Genomic DNA, 19,633 nt, shown 5'->3' with positions numbered 1-19,633 from the left:
TAGAAATTTACATTAGATTAAACTGCACAAAATAACTTAATTATTACTAAATATATTTATATTTGTACATTGTTTTCTGAAGTACCTAAAAATTTTAAATGAGATGACACAGTTCTGTTTCGTTGATGAAATTGATTAATTTTTTAGACGTCTCGGAAGTGGGTGCAAGTATCTCATATAACGTCTCCGGTAGTTCCAGTTTGATAAGAATTTCATTGAACTTGGTAAGTGGCGACATTCGAGGAGTATGTGCTTGACCGTAAAGAGTATTACGCACGTAGGGCATGAGGGTGGGCCTTCTTTGACCATGAGGCATCCGTGTCGTGCGGGTGTGGCCTTTCGTAGGCGGACAATAATTACCTCGTCCCTTCTGGACATCTCGTACGGTTTGGGCCAAGGTAATATTATTTGTTTTATTTCTCTGAGCTTATTATTGTTACAATTTGTCCAAATGTCTTGCCGTTCATCCATGTGCTTGAATTTAATTGAATTTCGAAAGTCTTGGTCAGATATGTAAGGACATAATTCGAAACCGGAGGTACCTGTAGTTTCTTTAGCTTGTAAGTCAGCAAGGTATGACTATTATAGTATTAAGTATAATACTTATACGGTGATGTATAAACTATAATAACCTTATACCTACCTAAATGGCTATGCATATAAAATAACTTGTAATAGCTAGCTGAAACCGCTGAAACTATGAGTATGAAATGTTGTCCGATGATATAAGGACCTACTATAAGAAACAATTTTCCAAAATAATTCGTATTTTAAAGAAGTCAAACATGGATTTTGAGTTTCACGAGAAATTTTTTTGTATACTAACGGTTGCTGCCATTGGTTATTCGGGCAGACGAGGTAAAACCATGGATCAAATCGTTGCGTTTGGTTAGAAATTATATCTTACAACTAAATTTATGTTTTTATCTCAGATAGGCATATTGGTAGGTATATGAAAGCTACTCGATTGATTTTAATAAAAATCTTATAGATTGTTTTCAGAGATATCAGAAAAGTATAAATAGTATAGTTTAAACTACATTAAAAAATACATCAAAAATAAATATTTCAAGTTTGGTTAATGTTTAATACCAACATTTTGGACAACATTATCATGGGAAATTATGTTATTTTTGATTTTTATTGGGCAACGAAGTGATGGGCAGTAAGTACGGACTTATTAATTGTGTTAATTTTTGTTCCCTTAAATCCAAATCAGTTTTGCAAATGGTTAAGTTGTTTTTTAAGCTTGTATGCTGTATTTATTTTATTGTATATTCCAACATACCTACATGTTTCTATAACCTAAATTTCTGCAATATAATATAGGTATATAATATATTAATATATCATAGTCTCGCAGGTATTCATTATTATTAGGTAGGTATTCATAAATTTTAATAATCGTGAAATATCTGATATAGGTAATTAAGAATTATTATCATTTATCATCGTTTAATAACCAATATTCCCAACATCGATGTGAGTATGTGACTACAATAAAAGAAAAATTACAACAAAAAAGTAACAATATAAAATATACAAATGTCCATCTGTATAGTTGAAGTGTATTTTCTTCCCACAAACGTCACGTGCGGATGTTAAATTCACCAAAACGCTCACTGCTCACTGAGGTGACAAGTGTTGAAGAGCATCTGCACTCAGCAGCTTAGCAGTCAAAGGTCAAACACAAGAGAAGACCTCAATATGGCAATATTACTAATGTCGATCCAAATGCAAGAATAAGGTCGCTAAATTTTTCGTATTTTTTTCAGAAATTAATTGTTTTTATTTGAGCAAAAACGAAACAAAAAAAATGTAATTCTACATAATATTGATAATTATTTATTATTATGTACTTTAAACGAGAGAATATATTCTTTAATTATAAGCGCCGACTAAAACAGTCATTGAGAGTACGGTAAAATATTATAATATGTATAATATAATCTATAATAGTAGGTACATGTTTTATTTTAATCGTAAAATATTATCACAGCGATAACGTATTATATTATATTATAGACTCAACATAATTACATTATTACATCACAATTGTGATTTATACAGCGCTTCAAAATACACACGCTACATACATACAACATAATACATTATAATATAAATATTCAAATTTGAATACATCGATAATCTAAAGTCGTCGTTCTTTTCACTATGATAATATTATGAGATTATTATACTTTAAAAATATCACCCCATCCGTATTACAAACAACATATTTCCTTCCTTTAATAATGATGATAATTAATAGATGATTTTCAAGAAAATCTTAATTGTACAACATGTGGTGTATGTATATCTTATAAGTTATAACTATATGTGTAACTATGAATTTATTACAAAACATTTACTTTTACATTTTTAACGACAACGTACAATATATTTAGATTAAGTCCTAAGCAGAATATTTTTCTAAGAACTTTGAACCAACAGTTAAATATTTAAGACTTAATATAGTGTTTAAAATTAAAATGAGTAGTGGGTCCTAACCCATGCAAAATTCATGTACACACTCGACCAGAAAAACTTCAAAATTAAAATGCATTAAAGTTATAAGCTACTAGTTCAAAATTTGATTTCTATAATAAGTGTATCAAAAACCTCAGAAATATATTATTCTTAGGAATATGATGATAAAATCATATGCTATTAAAAAAAAATTAAAGTTGAAAAATACTAATATTTAACACAGTAAGAAGTATACATAAAAAAAAAAATTACTGATCAAATTGGGTAAAATGATTAGAGATTCATGGTTTGTAATATTATCATTTAAACTGAAACAACTGTTAAAAAAAGTAAATAAAAACAACACGGTTACAATTCTTGTTTCAAAAACTAGTTTATAACAATAAATATAGATTCCGTATTATTACTGAATATAAATTATAACTGATGTATAGAAAGCACAATTATAGATAATCTATAATCCTGATAGGCACAGTGATATTCCACAAGTGAATTATTTAAACACTTATACAGTTATATAATATATTATATTTAAATTATAACTGTAATAACTAACAATAATACAGCAATATTATCTTTTTGTTGTCGTTGTCGTCTTTATTACAATTTGTGGAGTTTTCTATTAGTTAACATTTCATAAGCTGCATAGGTACATATTATTATTTAACTTAGTTTTATAATAGTCTGATTTTTAAGCAAGACTTAAAAATAGTCAAGATTACTTAGAAAAATACTAATACACTAACATTTTTTAGTATTTGTAATGTTCTAATAACTAAATTTTGATTTAATTTTTCAACTTAGCTGTTGACACTATGTGATAGTTTATTTTCTAGAATTTACATAAACTCATTGGTTTTGTTTAATTTACATCAAACAAAAAAAAATATTTTATTACTCAATTCAAAAAAAAATATGTATTATTATTTATTACACAACTAACGAAAAAAATAATCATTCTAATATAGAGAGACAAGCAAAATTCAAAACCACAGTAGTGTCAAAATAATGACAAAAGTATATTTTACGATAATTTAAAAAATTTTGATTTATACCTATATTTTTAATTTTCTTTTTTTGTTTAAATAAAATAGAAAAAGTGTACACTCTTGATGAAATTTTGAGCAAACACTATTATTGCACCTTTGGTTTTCAATTATCAAGACGTTCATTTTGTAATTTAGAATAGTAACTACACGTTGCCTGCAATGGGACAGTGTTCAAACAGTATCAGGGTATAAGAGTATTTTTACAGATGCCATCGGTCACAACTTGTCATTATTTATACGGCATACGCTATATGCCTGCAGGCTGTCATAAAAACTTTTTTTTTTGTCAATGGAAGGATTTCATTGGAGATAAACTAATAATGAATATATTTTTATGATGGCATAGAGGAGAAAAATTTGCATCAAATGATATATTATTTGCCTTTGACATATAAAAAATAATAATAAAAAAAAAATTAATTAATTCAAAATGTATCATAAAAAGAACATGACTACATAAGAAAAACAGTAATTTGACCATGGGCAGTCTCAGGACATTGTGTTGAGGATCGCCAAAAACATGAAAGTATTGTAAGAACTCGTTAAAAAAATAACAAATAAAAAAATTACTTGGAGTATACTTAAGGTATGATTTTCAATCATTATTTCATTATTTTCAAATTCAAATTCCTTGTTCACTAGTTTTAATCAATAATACGAGCAACATACACATACAGAGTGACCCATTAAATGAAAATACTCTTTATCTAATCAACACTATGAGTGGTGCTTAACATTAAATTAGTTACAGTGTTCATAAGATACATATTAAAGGTGTACCAAATGCTCTATGAATTCCAATACCAAGTGTTAAATATAAAAATTCAATGATCTATATTTTTGTCACAAATTATAAAAAAATGAAACAAAGTTATTTATATTTCTGCATTATTGATACATAAAAATAATTAAGTTAAAAAAATATTTTAATAAATACTTTTCTGGGGAGGGTGATGAAGTATTATTTTTATTCCAATACCATTGCTCAAACAACATTTAGACGTATTAATAGTTGTTGATACATTATTCTCATCTCTAATAATATAATGTACAAGATAGTAACGTCAATATAATTAATGAATGAAATCTAACTAGAATTTATAAATGTATGCTATGAACTTTTATAATAATACATACTATAAAACATATGTATAAGTAGTAAAAATATATGCACATTTTTTTTTGTAATCAAAATTATAATTTAAGTATATGACTACATTAAAACAAAAACTAAATTGTAATGCGATTTTCTTTCTTTTGGTTTTTAAGTTATACATTTTTATCTGAATTAAATAACATAGTTGTATTTTAACCATCTCTGTGTCAGCATGGAAACTTGGTTCTCCTTTAAATTGGACAACTAACAGTTGTATAATTTTAAAGAAGTCCATCACCTACCAAATTCTTGTACTAAACAACAGCAGGACGTACTTCACATTCACCTTTGCTCAGCCTGTATTCTGCCATTTTTGTAATACCGTGGTAATGAACAAATGCTGCGAGTATAACGAGTACATGGAATATCTGGTGACTTTGGAACTATAAAGAAAGATAAAAGGGTCATGACATTATAATTTTAATAATAATATATATTATGGATTTTCTATATTTTGAGATTTTCATGATTTAAACATTTTTGTTTGTTTATTAATCTCAAATATACAAATATAGTATTCAAAAGGAATTTCTGTTCCTTATTTATTTAACTACTTTAAAATTTATTATTTCAAGTTAAAAGTAAACACATTTTATCTATGTTTTCTTTATTGGGTTTTACAATGTTTTAATTTTTAAGCATATTATGAGCATTTTTAAACATTCATATTTTATATAGTCATGTCTAACTTAAAAATTAATATATTATAACAAAATCAATAAAACGAATAAGAGAATACACATATATTATTACTTGCTTGATAATAGTTAAATTCACTCTAGTAATTAAGGAAAAAACACAATATTGAAAATTCTGAATGTAAATTATGGCATTTTATGCAATAGTAAGATGAAGACAATACAGAAGGTATGACGGCCTATTTAGTACTTAGCTTTCTTTAAAATGAAATAAATATAAAGAGATGACTAGAGAAGTATAACATAATATGTTGTAGTTATGATAGTCATGTTAAGGAAAAGTGACTTTCATTACATCATTTGTCATCCAGTTTTTTTTTTTGCAATCCCCTTCTCATTTTATTTAACAGTTTTTATTTAATAAATCATTAATTATCAATGTTAATTTTTAAAAATGGGGAAAAATACAACCTCTCTGATGTACAGTTTAAGTCATACATCGTCATTGAGTAGGCACAGTAATGAATGAGCTCAATTTGAATTTGATGATAAATCATTGTATTTTATGAAAAATCAATTTTGAGTGAAGGCAGATTTAACTGATTAATTACCAAACAATTGTTTTGATAGCAATGTTAAAAATTTGAATAAATGTTTTGAGTGTAATTAATGAATGCATTAATTTCACAATATTGAGTTTTTTAATATTTATTATAAAAAAATTGTTTGATAACCTTCAATACCAAAAAGTTAGTCTTGGCTCATACAATGATTTATCATTGAATTCAAATTTAACACTTCTATTACGGTCCTTACTCAATGACCGAGTACACTCCTGTATAGCAGGGCGGTTCCAACTTTCCCTCTTTTTTAAAAACATTTTTTCCCAATTATTTTTTATTTTGACCTTACAAAAGTACAAACTAGAAACAAGAGACCTGTATCAAAGTTAATGATCACAACATTTTTTTTATACTAGAAAAAATGACTTCAAACATAAACATTAAAAATAATTTATCATACAATATATAAAATAAGCCAACTACGATTGATCATAATATATATAAAAATAACATGTAGCATTGTCTTAGTAATTATATTGTGATACAGAATGAATCAAATTATTTGGCATTGGGTTTATTAAGTCAGCCAAATAATCTCATTGGCAAACTTAGTAACCTCAACTCTCAACTCAATAACCAACCTTAACCTAAGTAATATAAAGTATATATTTAAATTAAATTAATATACATGGTATGTAATAAATATAATAATTTAAAATTGATCTTTGTTTTATATATAAAAGAGTGAGAGACAAAGACAGCAATTTATTGTTGGTGTAGCTTTTCAAGAGGATGAAGAAATAAGACAAAACATTTTGTCTTCCATGTATGGTGTATAATGAATACAGTTTTCTGTACATTCGAGATGTGATTACATTGTTGTAATTAAAATTTTATAACCTATAGCACAATTTTATTCGTTTTTTTTCAAAGGTATTTTTTAAAATGTCAATTTTTTTATTACATGATAAGTATTTTAATTATTTGTATTTTATTAATAGTAACAAAAATAAAAACTTTCTTAAAAATCAAAGGTTAAGAAAAATCACAAGAAAAATTGATCCTTATAACCTTCAGTACAGGTTATGATATTTTTAACAGTTTAATATGAATCACAATGTTAATAGTAAGGAGAGTAGTTTTTACTATTCACCAGCTGTATAAAAAAATTACTAATTTTACTATTAATTTAATAAATTACAGAATATGCTTACCAATAAATCACATCTTCCGGGGAAAAATCTTTCTGGTACTCTTAATGCATACAACAAAGCACCAGAAATGTATAAAAATCCCATTAGTAATAGCCATCCGAGACTAATCAATGTAAAGTTAGAAAAGAATCCTTCCACAGCTCCATAATGAAGTGCTGGTATAACACCAATCAATCCAAATGTAGTAAAAACACCTGCAAATATAATTTATATTAAACTTTCACTTGGAATTATTTCATTAACAAACAAAACTAAATAGAAAAATGGTAATTACAATCGTTTAAGAAATTAACAATAATATATCATTTTATGATTCCACATAATAAGTTAAATTGTAAAGGACATTGTATAAGTAATAGCATTTACTTAAATCCTGATTTGTATGCAATGATAAAGTTTAAAATAATATGAATTTATGCATCAAAAAACCACGAAGTATGCAAAAATCAAAATATAGCCTACTGTTTCTCAAATAAATATTAAAAACTTAATATATTCATTTTTGGTTTAAATTTAAAGAGATAAATTAAATTGCAAGATGATAGGTATCAACTTGACAGTTAAAAAACACTAGAATAAGTTAAAGCGGTTCTTTTTTCAAACACTCAGTACAGCATGACTACAAGAGACCGATAAAATATAATAAAAAATTAAACTATAAAACAATAAGGCATACCACAAATTACTTGCAACTTATCAAGTGCTTTATTTAATATCCATACAAATAATCTTCAATTTTTATACTTTGTCTTAGATTTTATTTTATATACATTAATAAAATCAAAAAAAAATAAAAACTTACTTCTATCTTAAATATGCAAAAAATACTCTTACCCTAAAATATACATTTATATGCACTATTACCACTACACTATACTTTCAAAGTATTCTGTGCTAAACATAAATAGTCAACATTTCTTATTGCACATACATAGTCTCAACAAAAATATATGAAAATTCATCCAAATCAGGACTAATAATTGAACATATGAAGTGAGATCGATAAATAAGTTAAATATAAAAAAATCATTTATAATAAATTAAAAATTTTAAATTAGTAAGTTTTTTAAAAGAATATATTAAAGACACTGTTAATTAAATTATTTGAAAATATGTTACTATAAGAATAACTGAATGTACTCTGTTCAATATATAAGGGACTTAGGCCATCTGACCACATTTGTCACCACTGGATGTGACATCTCATCTTCCTAAAATACGCCTTGGTGCCTTAGTGAATACCTCACAGTGATTGCCAAAAATGTGTAATGGCATATGTTCCTTATCATACTGAACAGAGTATGTATATATTTGGTACAGGATAATTAATAATAGCCAAAACCAACTATTGCTTGATATATAATTATGCATATTTGTAATATTAGTATACCTGCTCTAAGTGGCCTAAGACCAGGATCACTGAATTTGTCCCATAGTGCTACAACCATTGCCACCAGTCCCAGTGCAACAATCAAAACTAAATACAACATCCACGAATATGGCTCACAATAAAATCCATAGTATAACCATGGCACAAATGATCCCATAATCAGTATCGCAATTCCACAATAATCCAATCTTAATAAATGTAATATAATTAATTAATTTACCATTAAAATAATCAAAATGATATATTTACTTGCTGAAAAATTTGCCAACAGTTTCTGAATGACAATGAACAGTATGAAACACAAATGAAAAACCCATACAAGTAATTGCTCCAATAAAATAGATAATGAAAACTAATTTATCTTGAAACGATAATTCTTCTTCAGGTCTAGACGCAAAGTATAAAGTCATAACAAAAAATGCAATGCATCCTGTAAATAATTAAAATTAATATTTATTTTTTACATTACATCAAATATAAAATTATTAATTCATATATTACCTAACAAATGTGTCCATATGTTTCCAGTTTCAGTGTGAATTCGAAAAATGGATTGAAAGCAAGCCTGAAATGAATTCAATGGTGGTCTGTGTCCTGTATGCAAGAAATCATTATCCTGGAGCCATTGAGGTAAGTTGTGGAAATTACACACATTCCACATTTTCCGGCCAAGATCACGGGCTTGAGCAGCAACATGTTGAAACTCTGCTTGAGCCATAGTACCAATATCCATGTTTTCATTTGTTTCATTGGATAAACTACAAGTCACCTAAAAATACAATATCATTCAGCTATTATTGTATACAACTAAGCATCATTGAGTTGAAAAATGAAGTAAATTTTAAAAGAATAAAAATTATAAGTCCCTGTGAAAATAATAATAAAACCAGTGATTGTATGTATAAAATAAATCCTTACATCATTGTTTCCATTTGAAGGGCCAGATAATAAATCAGTTTTCTCCGCTATTAATTCATCTGATTTCTATAAAACATACACATAAAATAGCATACAAAATGCAAACAAATCATTATTCTTTTTTAGTAGTTCATTAGGTAAAAAAAAATTTTGTTAAGTGCATCTATTCAATGTGATAAATTAAAAACGATTTTGGTATATTTGTGTACAAATTCAAATAGTAAAAATAAGTAAAAATAAAATAAATATCATTTTTTTTTTCTTAATGCTGTACTACTTGGAATCCTACATATTTGTCTATGAATAAATATGTAACAAAATACGGTAGAAACATAAAGTATAAATATTGATTGTAAGAATATTTTAACAATAAAATAAAGTATGAAATTAGGTCATTTGTGGTTATTAATTATTTTGATTATTTTGATTATTTTAATGATACACAATTTTTATAATGTTGAAAGCCATTGGAAAGAATGTGCGTTTTGACATTTTTGATTTTTGTAATTGCCCATAATTGTTAGAATTGTATACACACGTTTGTTACAATAAAGCAATAAAAAAAAACAAAATTGTAGGGAATAAACTTTTATTGCCAAACTATTTAAACACAATGTGAAACTTTCATACAACAAAATCCAATGGGCAACAGAAAAAAATTGTTGTACAGCAATTTGTTAAATAGAATTAAATAAATTTGGTTATCAAAACTTATTGCTGTATAAAAACTTTGTTAAATGGAAAATGTTTATTTATTATTAGTAAAATATGTTATTATAAAATTAATGTAAAAACAATTTTATGAAATGTACTCAACTGTAGTCAACTTTTCAAATTCAAACCAGATGAACATTATTTATCTAAATAAAAATCTAACACCCCCACGCTCCAATTAATATGTTACAACATCAAACGAATAATATAATTAATATACTGTCCATTACAAGACATTTTTTTTATTTCTCATTCATTCCTCTAGTCATTGTATTTATCTTTTTAAATTTAAATTTAAAAGTTTAATGAATGTAAATAGAAATATTCAACAATAACTTATCTAAATCAACAACACCAGATTCAGGTAAATATTTTTCCATCATTTAAAATATAAATGATACATTATATACCATAAACATTCATAATATGAATAGATCAAAATAATTATAATAGTATTACATATTCTATAAAACCAGCTAAAATAATAATTCTCATAATACTATAATTATTGCTGAATGTATAATATAAAAATTATAAACTAATAATTATTGTCATACGCATTACTAATGCTAGTAACATAAATTATTTAGGGCATAATTGTTCCTATTTTAGTATAAGACAAGTACTTTCGGTACATTTTAGTGATTATAATAATATAAAAATTGATGATAAGTAATATAGTGAAATTGAAAGCTCCTTTAAAAAACTTGCCGCCGGGGCAGGACCTATGCTCTCCATTTATCAGGCTAAAAAACAATTATTTAGTAGACATCTTATTCATAAATTTAAAATGGTTTATATACATATATAATACACTTAAGTATTACTTAATGATATAATATTTAAATTAGTAACTACTGAAGTACCTATATCAAAGCTGACAATATGACAGATAAAAAGCTAATGCTTACTATAAAAATAGAAAAAAACTATACATTGACCTTTTTTCAAATTTAAGATTAAAATATCTACTACTATATACCATTTTATTAGCTTAATGATAGCTTAAAGATAGATAGACATCTAATATTTGTGATTTTTGATTACTCGAGTCAAAGGTTATCTCTCTGTTTTACCACAAAGCAGTGTTAAAACTAAACATAACCATTTTATAAATATTAAAAAATTATGTATCAGTATTACGATTTTTAAGTTATTAGTAATACTATTGTCTTATCAATTAAAAAAATGATGAGGAATATACTTACATTGTTTAAATCGGCAGAGGGTACTTTACGGTGTCTAAGAATACTATTCTTTTTTGCTGTAGAAGGACTATCGGCTGCATTTTTTTCAGGCTTTGTTATTGTTTCAGTCTGTACACTTTCTGACATCTTGGTATCAATTTCTATATCACTCATCAATCTGTAATAATTTATTTCAAAATGATTTTTTATTTTTATTCTATGTATAGGTACTTACACCACCTTTAGCAAAATTAAATAATTTAGAAGTAATATCTTCAAACGAATTAGATAGGTATTAGATAATTATGAAGTTTGGAACTTCTTAAATTTGAAGTAGTGAATTGTTAATTGACTAGCTATTTTATTCAACTATAACTAAAACAATTAAATCTATTTTACAAATTACATGATAGTTGGAACTCCAGTTAATATTTTATAATAGCATAATATTTTATACCCATTAATCAGGTACTCAGCTTATAATCAAAGTACAAAATAAATACTATCAGTTCTATAACTAATTTAAGAAATCTAAGCTGCGTTGATAATCAATTTCGGTAGTTAAATTTTGACCTTCAAAAGTGTTTAATTCAATTTCGGCTAAACAATTAATTGTATGACATTTATTAAAAACAGAATAGATTACAATTGTAAACCATCATTGTTTTTAAGCCTTGAAAAGTATGCTCACATATGTTTACATACATAAAACAAATATACATTTTGTCAAATAATTACAGACATTGTAAATAAAAATGTCAATAAAAATACTTTTGGCTATAACATTAGGTGCCTATTATATCTAAAATAAAAATTTGTATTTAGTATAAATCAATACTATTCATCTTTGTACACTCCACGTTCACCAATTCATCATCTACTTTTCAAATGCATTTAATAAACAATATATTTTCCTATACATAGGTATATTGTGTACACATTTTGGTGGGATGAAAAATTATTCATACCCAGATTAATACCTATAGATTTTTCAAAAATAGTATGCTGATCAGTCATCAACAATTTAAAAATGAAATGAATTAAATTAAAATGTTATTAGCTCCTAGTTCAGAGGTATTTTAACTGTTTGTTGCAACAATTCATGCATATTTGTAGTGGGATCCATGGCACAGAAGGAGGAAAAAAATAATAATCATAGTACTAAATATATTTTTTTATTGTAAACGTATAACATTTAATTTTAATTTTAGTATCAAATGTATTGTCTAATATAATAATTAAACAACTATTGATGTATTTATAAATTTTAAATATATTATAAATAATTAAGCATTAAAATATTATTAAACATAAACATAAACATAAGCATGTATCCTAAATAACTTAAATCACCAAAATGTAGTGGAGCTGTGTAAAGAAGAAATTTTCTCTGGTTAGATAAAATATAAATCAAGACTTACTGGTTACATTTCTTATACATTAGTTGATATTATACCTAACATTCAGGTTTGACTATTAGACCTGTGGTAGTTGTAAGCAGTTTCTAAGTGAGAGGGAGGGGTGAATTCCTCTCTTTTTCTTATGGCATGGTATATTATTTACTAACAGTTATCTAAACTATTTTTTATATTATCAAAACAATTAATACTGGACGTTTCATATAAAAACTTATTTTTCATAAGGGTGATCAAAAATAAAAAAATGAGAAGACATTTAAGATTATAGACATTTATAGTACATTTTTTAATTTTTCTTTATCGTTTTTTAACATTTTGTAGCTTTTGATATCATTAAAATTATAATAAGGTTAAAGTTAATCAAATGTATTTTTAAAATAAAAATTGGATATAGTATTTCTTATTATTGCTATTAACTAGGCATCCTAATAATTCATTCACATAATAATTTAAACTAAATTTAGATATTTTTTTGAAAAGTACTTAAATGTATTATATTTAATACAAATTAAAATAATAATTAATATTACTACATTAGTAATATTTGTATTAATTACGTTGTAAATAATTCTAATGGTCATCATAATGTTGTCATAATTTGAATATCGTTGGTAAAAGATTATAAATAAAACTACTTCTTATATTTTAATTGAAGAAAAGCAAATAAATTATTTAATGTAATAATCGTTCAGTACAATATAACAAAATGTTTCATACGCTACACATATTACACAGAATTCTTGTTCATATTTATTATACTACAAAATCATCTCTAAAAGCACTCAGTGCAGAAAAATCAAGGCAAATGAAACCAATAATCAATTAGTTGTATTTTACTGTTCTAGGCAGATTAAATATCATACTATATCAGTGACAAAAGAATTCTTTGAAATTAAAACTTAAAAACAATCAAACAATGTCAGAAAAACAAATGAGTAATTAATAATTAACTATTATAATTTAAACCCTGCAAGGTACCTACAGAACAAAAAAAATTGTTGGACTATTTAATCAAAATAATAACAATAATAATTTTTGTGAGTGCCTAGCTAGTCAAGTAATTTTCATAAGAAACTGTTGAGTTGTACACCTAATAATGATTTGAGAGAATAAGACAAGTAACATCTTATATATATTATACTGGTACTTATTGTTTTAATCTCAAGTTGTAATATAAATAAATGCAGTGATATACTTTAACTAAAAACTACATCAAACAAAATTATATATACTAAATTATTTACAATGTCTGGATAAACTAATAACCATAGTTCATTTGATAGTAAATAACTAAAGTTAGTCTAAGAACTATTTATTTTTTCAATTTAAATTTTAACATAGTGAAGATAATCAGACAATTAATTACTTACAATATAATGCATATAAGATTTTAGTAAACAAACATAAGTTTGTAAAAAGACATTAATGAATATTTACTTACCTAAAATATATAACAAAAGCCTAAGTGGGAATTCAAGATGACCTCAAATGATTATTTAGAAAAACATTGTTTCTAAGAAAATTCTGTGTATATTTTTTTAGTGTATTAATTGAGGTAATAATTTAATCAATAATCAATTTGTTAAACGTAAAAAAGAACAATGTAATATTCATAAATAATTATCTAACACTGATAATTTGTGACCTCTTTTATGATCACATTTTTCAAGCAAGTTGTCATTTTATTAAATAATTACTTAAACCTATAGAAAAATATTTGACATAATAATATGAACTATTTTTTACTACTATATCTATGATTATAACTACCTATACTAGTAAATTGATGTAAATTGTATTGACCATATACATATCTAATGTACATGGTAACTAACAAAAAAAACCACATAAATTAACAAGGCTGAGTAGTTATTTTTTAAAGTCATAAATTGTAGTTCATTATAAAGGATAATGAACTTATAATGAAGAATAATGAATTATCTTTTCAAACATTAAGAAATAACCAAATCACAGGCATCGTAGCTTATAATATTGTATTGCTTTCCCGCTTTGGGTTGCAATATTTTGGGTCATAACCGACATAACCAACCTATGGTGATCAAAAAATAAACTAAAATCTCAACAACGGCTGTTAATTATCTCCTCGATCATCTCCTAGCAATTTCTACGGTCATTCAGTGGAGGTCTAGAATAAAGGGTTTCAAAAAAATTGTTAGGTTTAATTGAATCTACGTCATAACTAACGTCACAAACACGATTCTCCGGAATTTCGAGTAAATACCGTGTGTGGTCATGTTCAACATCAGAACAAAAAAAATGTACACCATAATAATATTATAATTTATATTGGAATAGACGAAAAACGTACCTGTTGCGATTAATTGAGAAGCTCCGTCGACCGGCCAGAAAATCTGAAAACCGTACACTACGTTCACTCGATAATAGTCGTCGGCAATCGATCGACCGACGACGAGCGATAAATTATACTATTATTGTGCTCGCCGTAAATACTAAAATATACTCGCTACGGTACGACTACAAAACAGACGAGTTACAACGTGTTATCACTACGGTCTAAGAGAGAAGTGAACAAAATACGTTTTAAAACAATAATTTTATTACGTAAGAGGCAGCGATGTGCGCAACGTCCGCCGAAACGAGTATCGAATATTAACGCCGTTATCAACAATGACAACAACAATAATAAAACTGAATACTGAATACTAAATACTTAATAGTAATAACTAGTAAATAATGAGAATGGTATAGAAACGCGTTTATAATGGGTGGGTGGTAACTGGTACTTGGTAATCTGGTAGAGTCAGTCAGTCCAGCCTCCGGGCACCAGGGAATGGGGATCTGTCACGGAAGACAGAAGTCACTTTGACTTTGACTCAAACTCGCGGAGCCGTAGCTGCTGGCGGACAACCGGGGCAAAAATGGAAAATGACAAATGAGTAGCCTATGGCCTATCGGACACCGGCGATGGGCGATGGGTGAAATGTAATAGGTGTTTTGAGTCGTTGATAAAAAATTATTTATCGAAAAAATAAACCCTCTGGCCGGGATAGGAAACAAGGAAACCGACTGACCCGATCGAGTTTGTGACGCACGTGAATGTCACAGAAAAGAAACTAATACGCCGCGCGGCCAACGGGAAATATCAAAAGTAATAATGATAATAATATAATTCGACGATAACGAAATGATAGCATTCGACCCGAGTATGTAATATGTTGTCCTATGACAGAATATACCGGGTGATCCATTTAACGCAATGTTGTAGTTCAATGGCTGTAGATAAATTGTACATCTAAAACCGTGATATTTTAATGTAAGAGTGGTTTAAGACACTCATTATTTCAAAAACTATAAACATTTTTTTTTAATGTTATATATCATTGTTAGAATTCTTTAAATATTTTACTTTTTTAAAGACAACGTGTACTGTTGACTCCTTATTCCAAAGTAAAATGTTTTTTGGAGAACTTCAATCCATAAAAATTTAATTTTTTAATTTATGAATTAGTTAAGTATTTAAAGCTGATGAGTGGAGTGGTACAAGGATAATTCGCAAAATATTGGTCCACTACTCCTCTCGTCAAAACGTATAAATTAAATACTTATAACTAATAAACTACTCGTCAGAAATTGTACTTTTTAAAAACCGAATAATGTTTTACTTCAAAATATAAAATTTTAAATGTATATGTTACCATTATTTAAGAACTTAAAAAATGAAGTCGATAAAAATAATTTTTTTGTACCTATAACGACTTAAAATTATGTAAAATAATTGTTTTCAAAAACGTTTATATTTTCTGAAATAATTACTAAAAAAAGTTATAATAGTGAGTGTCCCATACTAAATGTATACCCCGTGTAGTAAATAACAAAATGTTGTTGACCGCTGCATCAGAATAACGTATACTTTACTGAGGAGTGGAGGACAACTATTACAACATATTTTACAACTCGATAGATTAATGACGTTTTAAATAAAATGCTGTTATGATTTTTATTATTGGTGATTAGTGACGGTCAACCATCGTAATATTTATATTATTTGACTCAAATGTATTATGTATTTATATATATACAGTCGTAATTAAATATTTGAACACGTTGTTTTTACATAACTGACAATAATTGTACACCGATTATACGAGTACATATACCTGTGACATAAATTTCTGAGAAGTGAGAAAGTGTGAAATGTGAATGTTTAAATGTTTTCGTCGTTTTCGAGGAGTGGACGAGTGGTGTTCTTACCATAATATTTATATATTGTAACATCCCAATAGTATATTTTTTGTTAATCGGTAAGAAAATACACATGGCTAAGAATACCGGTACCAAGTTGAAAAACTCAAAAGTAAAAATATCATCTGGAAGTCAATAAGTTAAAAGTAATGTCCAAATGGCAAATTTAAAAAAATACTACATTAGTGTCTATATAATGTATAAGAAAGGTGAAAACCACTAACTGAAGATTCCATTGATTCCAATATTCCATAATAAAAATACTAAAATACTATATTTTTTATAACAATATTGTTAATAATATGCAATTAAAAAAATTGTATTTTAATGTTTGTAACACTGTATAGGTGATAACTATTTAAGATCACATACGTGATAAAAATTATTGACCAGTGAACCAGTTGTCTACTGTCTAGTTCTGATTTTCTATTTTCTGAAAGTTGTTCTAATATTATAAATACCAATACTAGGGCCAAGGAATAAATTATTTAGGTAATTTATTTAATTATTCTGTACTAGGACTACCTATTGACTAGGTAGTAGGTATTTGGTAAACTAAATAAATTGTATTTAGACATTTAGTATATAATAGGTATTGGTATTATGTATATGGTTCATACTTTAGAGTTTAGAATATAGAATATGGATTGTATCGTAGGTATACAATGTAATTTATAAAAAAACTATGGGCAAGTGGGTACCTATCACGTGGGTGGTGGGTTACTGTAATGGATGTATTAAATCTAAATTATATAAAACCATTAGGTATATTATAGTTTAAGCTAGAAGTTAATAAGAAACATTTTTTTAAAAAATAATATTGCATACGAGAAATGATTTTAAGCTAGTAAATTTGGTGATATTATTGCTATTAAGATACCTAATTTATTTAAGAACTATAATATTAAAAGATTGAATTAATTTTGCCAAAAAAAATGCATATGGACATTGTATTATGTGTATAAAATAGAATAATAAATTTTAAATTCCAACAAAATAACTTAATTTGTTATCCTCAGTTAAAATATCTGATTTAATTCAAATTTTAAATTAAAATGTCAAAATAAAACCAAACTGTTTTTATATTTTTTGATATTTTGGTTACAGTATAAATTATAGACAATACTATTATGAACTACTTATGAGAAACCTTGTTTTAAATTTCCAATCCTTAGTTATGAAAATTGAACATTTCATAAATTTGCAATTGTTCGTGATTTTGATGAACTTTATCAAAATTGTTACTTTAAAATTGTAAATTTTTTATACATCTTAAAATACTTATAACTCGCTACTATATAAAAATATAATAAAAAACCTATGAGGTTGCCTAAATAATAATCTTACCTTTAGATTTTATAAGAGGTCAATTCGCACTAATTTTTAAACTAACGGAGCTATAAGTGTTCTGCTGAGCGTAAAATTTGCTATGTTACGCACTTGTAAGACAGAGACAAGTAGACAACACATGTAGGTATCACGTCCTCTTAAATGTTTATAAAAAATAAATCGTAGGTATCTTTAATATTATTGAACTGCTATTAAAAAACGTATGGGGAACCTTGCGTTCAATTTTTAAGTTTTGACTTAGAACATTTTTTAAAAAAAAATCAACAAAAGTCGAAAATTTCTCAAGTCTATAAAATTTAAATAGCTCAGTCAAAATGTTTTGAACATTTAAGCATATATATAAAATGATAAAATAAACATTCGGTGAAAATTCAAGTAACAACCTATATCTACAGTTTTTTTTTAAAGTTAAACCGAAAAATTGATAGAATTTATAGAAACTATATTTATTATAATATAAGTTATAAGTTAAAATCTACGATGGCGTTTATGAATCCTTCTTCGCTAAACACAGAAACTATAACTTCAATTTTTTTTCTTCATTATTTTAAAATATAATTATAGTTAGGTAGGTATACTATAGTCTTTATTATAGTTTTTGAAATAATAGGCAAGTATTTCTTTTTCATATATTTAAAAAAAATTACCCGTACATATTATAATCAGTTTATAATATAAATTCAAATGATTTAAAGATAATATGTAGTTTATTATCCACAAAATACCATGTTATTTTTGTTCAATTTATGACACTCTTGTTATTGGCATTTTACCGAGGGAAGTTCCCTGAACCTTTCTGAATAAAACTTCTGTATAATACTTTCGTTCGTCACACCACCTAGGTAGATACATATTACCTACCAACATATTTTCTCTTCAGTGTTGGAGTTTGACCTTTTAAATATGTTTTAAAATATTGTATAATTTTACCCGATTAGAATCGCGATCAATTGGTCGATATTTAGAGACAATATGTCCATTGCATTAAAAATTAATTATACTAACGTCGGTTGATTATATGCTTAATTTTAAAAACGCATTTACATTTTATAGTTTATATTATACAAAATAAAATATTTTGGTTAAAGAAAGAAATACAATTTTCTGATGGAGAATAATAATAGAAGAATAATATCATTTACTATACAATTTATTGTTATGTTTCATGTAATCATATAAATAATATAGGTATCTTGTACCTAAATAGATAGTGGTCGATCACCACCTAACATATTTAAAGGGCTAAAAAATACCGGGAAAAATGTAATTACCTACATAGTGTTGCTGCAAATTAAGCATGCTTATATTCAGGGTTCGGAACTTAT

General features: G+C 26.1%; 1 protein-coding gene across 3 annotated transcripts; it reads right to left on the bottom strand.

Annotated features, from left to right (window-relative positions):
• Positions 1–2,211: 2,211 nt before the first annotated feature.
• On the bottom strand, positions 2,212–15,786 carry LOC111029471 (adiponectin receptor protein-like). 3 transcript variants are annotated; one of them, XM_022308486.1, is made up of 8 exons: positions 15,064–15,784; positions 11,338–11,494; positions 9,416–9,481; positions 8,999–9,266; positions 8,747–8,927; positions 8,498–8,685; positions 7,108–7,301; positions 4,947–5,075 (listed from the first exon to the last, which is right to left on the bottom strand). In XM_022308486.1, exons 2-8 carry the CDS (start codon positions 11,488–11,490, stop codon positions 4,947–4,949), a joined length of 1,179 nt encoding a protein of 392 aa, XP_022164178.1. In that variant the 5' UTR covers positions 11,491–11,494; positions 15,064–15,784. The 3 variants fall into 3 exon arrangements, with proteins under 3 accessions (XP_022164171.1, XP_022164178.1, XP_022164185.1); XM_022308479.1 differs by lacking the exon at positions 15,064–15,784 and having other exon boundaries at positions 2,212–5,075; positions 11,338–11,490; XM_022308493.1 differs by lacking the exon at positions 9,416–9,481 and having other exon boundaries at positions 15,064–15,786.
• Positions 15,787–19,633: the final 3,847 nt, after the last annotated feature.

This window comes from Myzus persicae, unplaced genomic scaffold, assembly GCF_001856785.1.
Source record: "Myzus persicae strain clone G006 unplaced genomic scaffold, MPER_G0061.0, whole genome shotgun sequence".
In the NCBI taxonomy this organism is placed as follows: domain Eukaryota; kingdom Metazoa; phylum Arthropoda; class Insecta; order Hemiptera; family Aphididae; genus Myzus; species Myzus persicae.
This window is presented reverse-complemented; position numbering and strand designations above follow the sequence as displayed.

Coding starts and splice junctions, on each gene's coding strand:
- LOC111029471 (XM_022308486.1), bottom strand. CDS start 11,490: ATGAGTGATATAGAAATTGATACCAAGATGTCAGAAAGTGTACAGACT. Junction 8,686..8,746: donor GTTGGCAAATTTTTCAGCAA/GTAAATATATCA, acceptor ACATTTATTAAG/ATTGGATTATTGTGGAATTG. Junction 7,302..8,497: donor TCTTAGGCCACTTAGAGCAG/GTATACTAATAT, acceptor TTATATTTGCAG/GTGTTTTTACTACATTTGGA.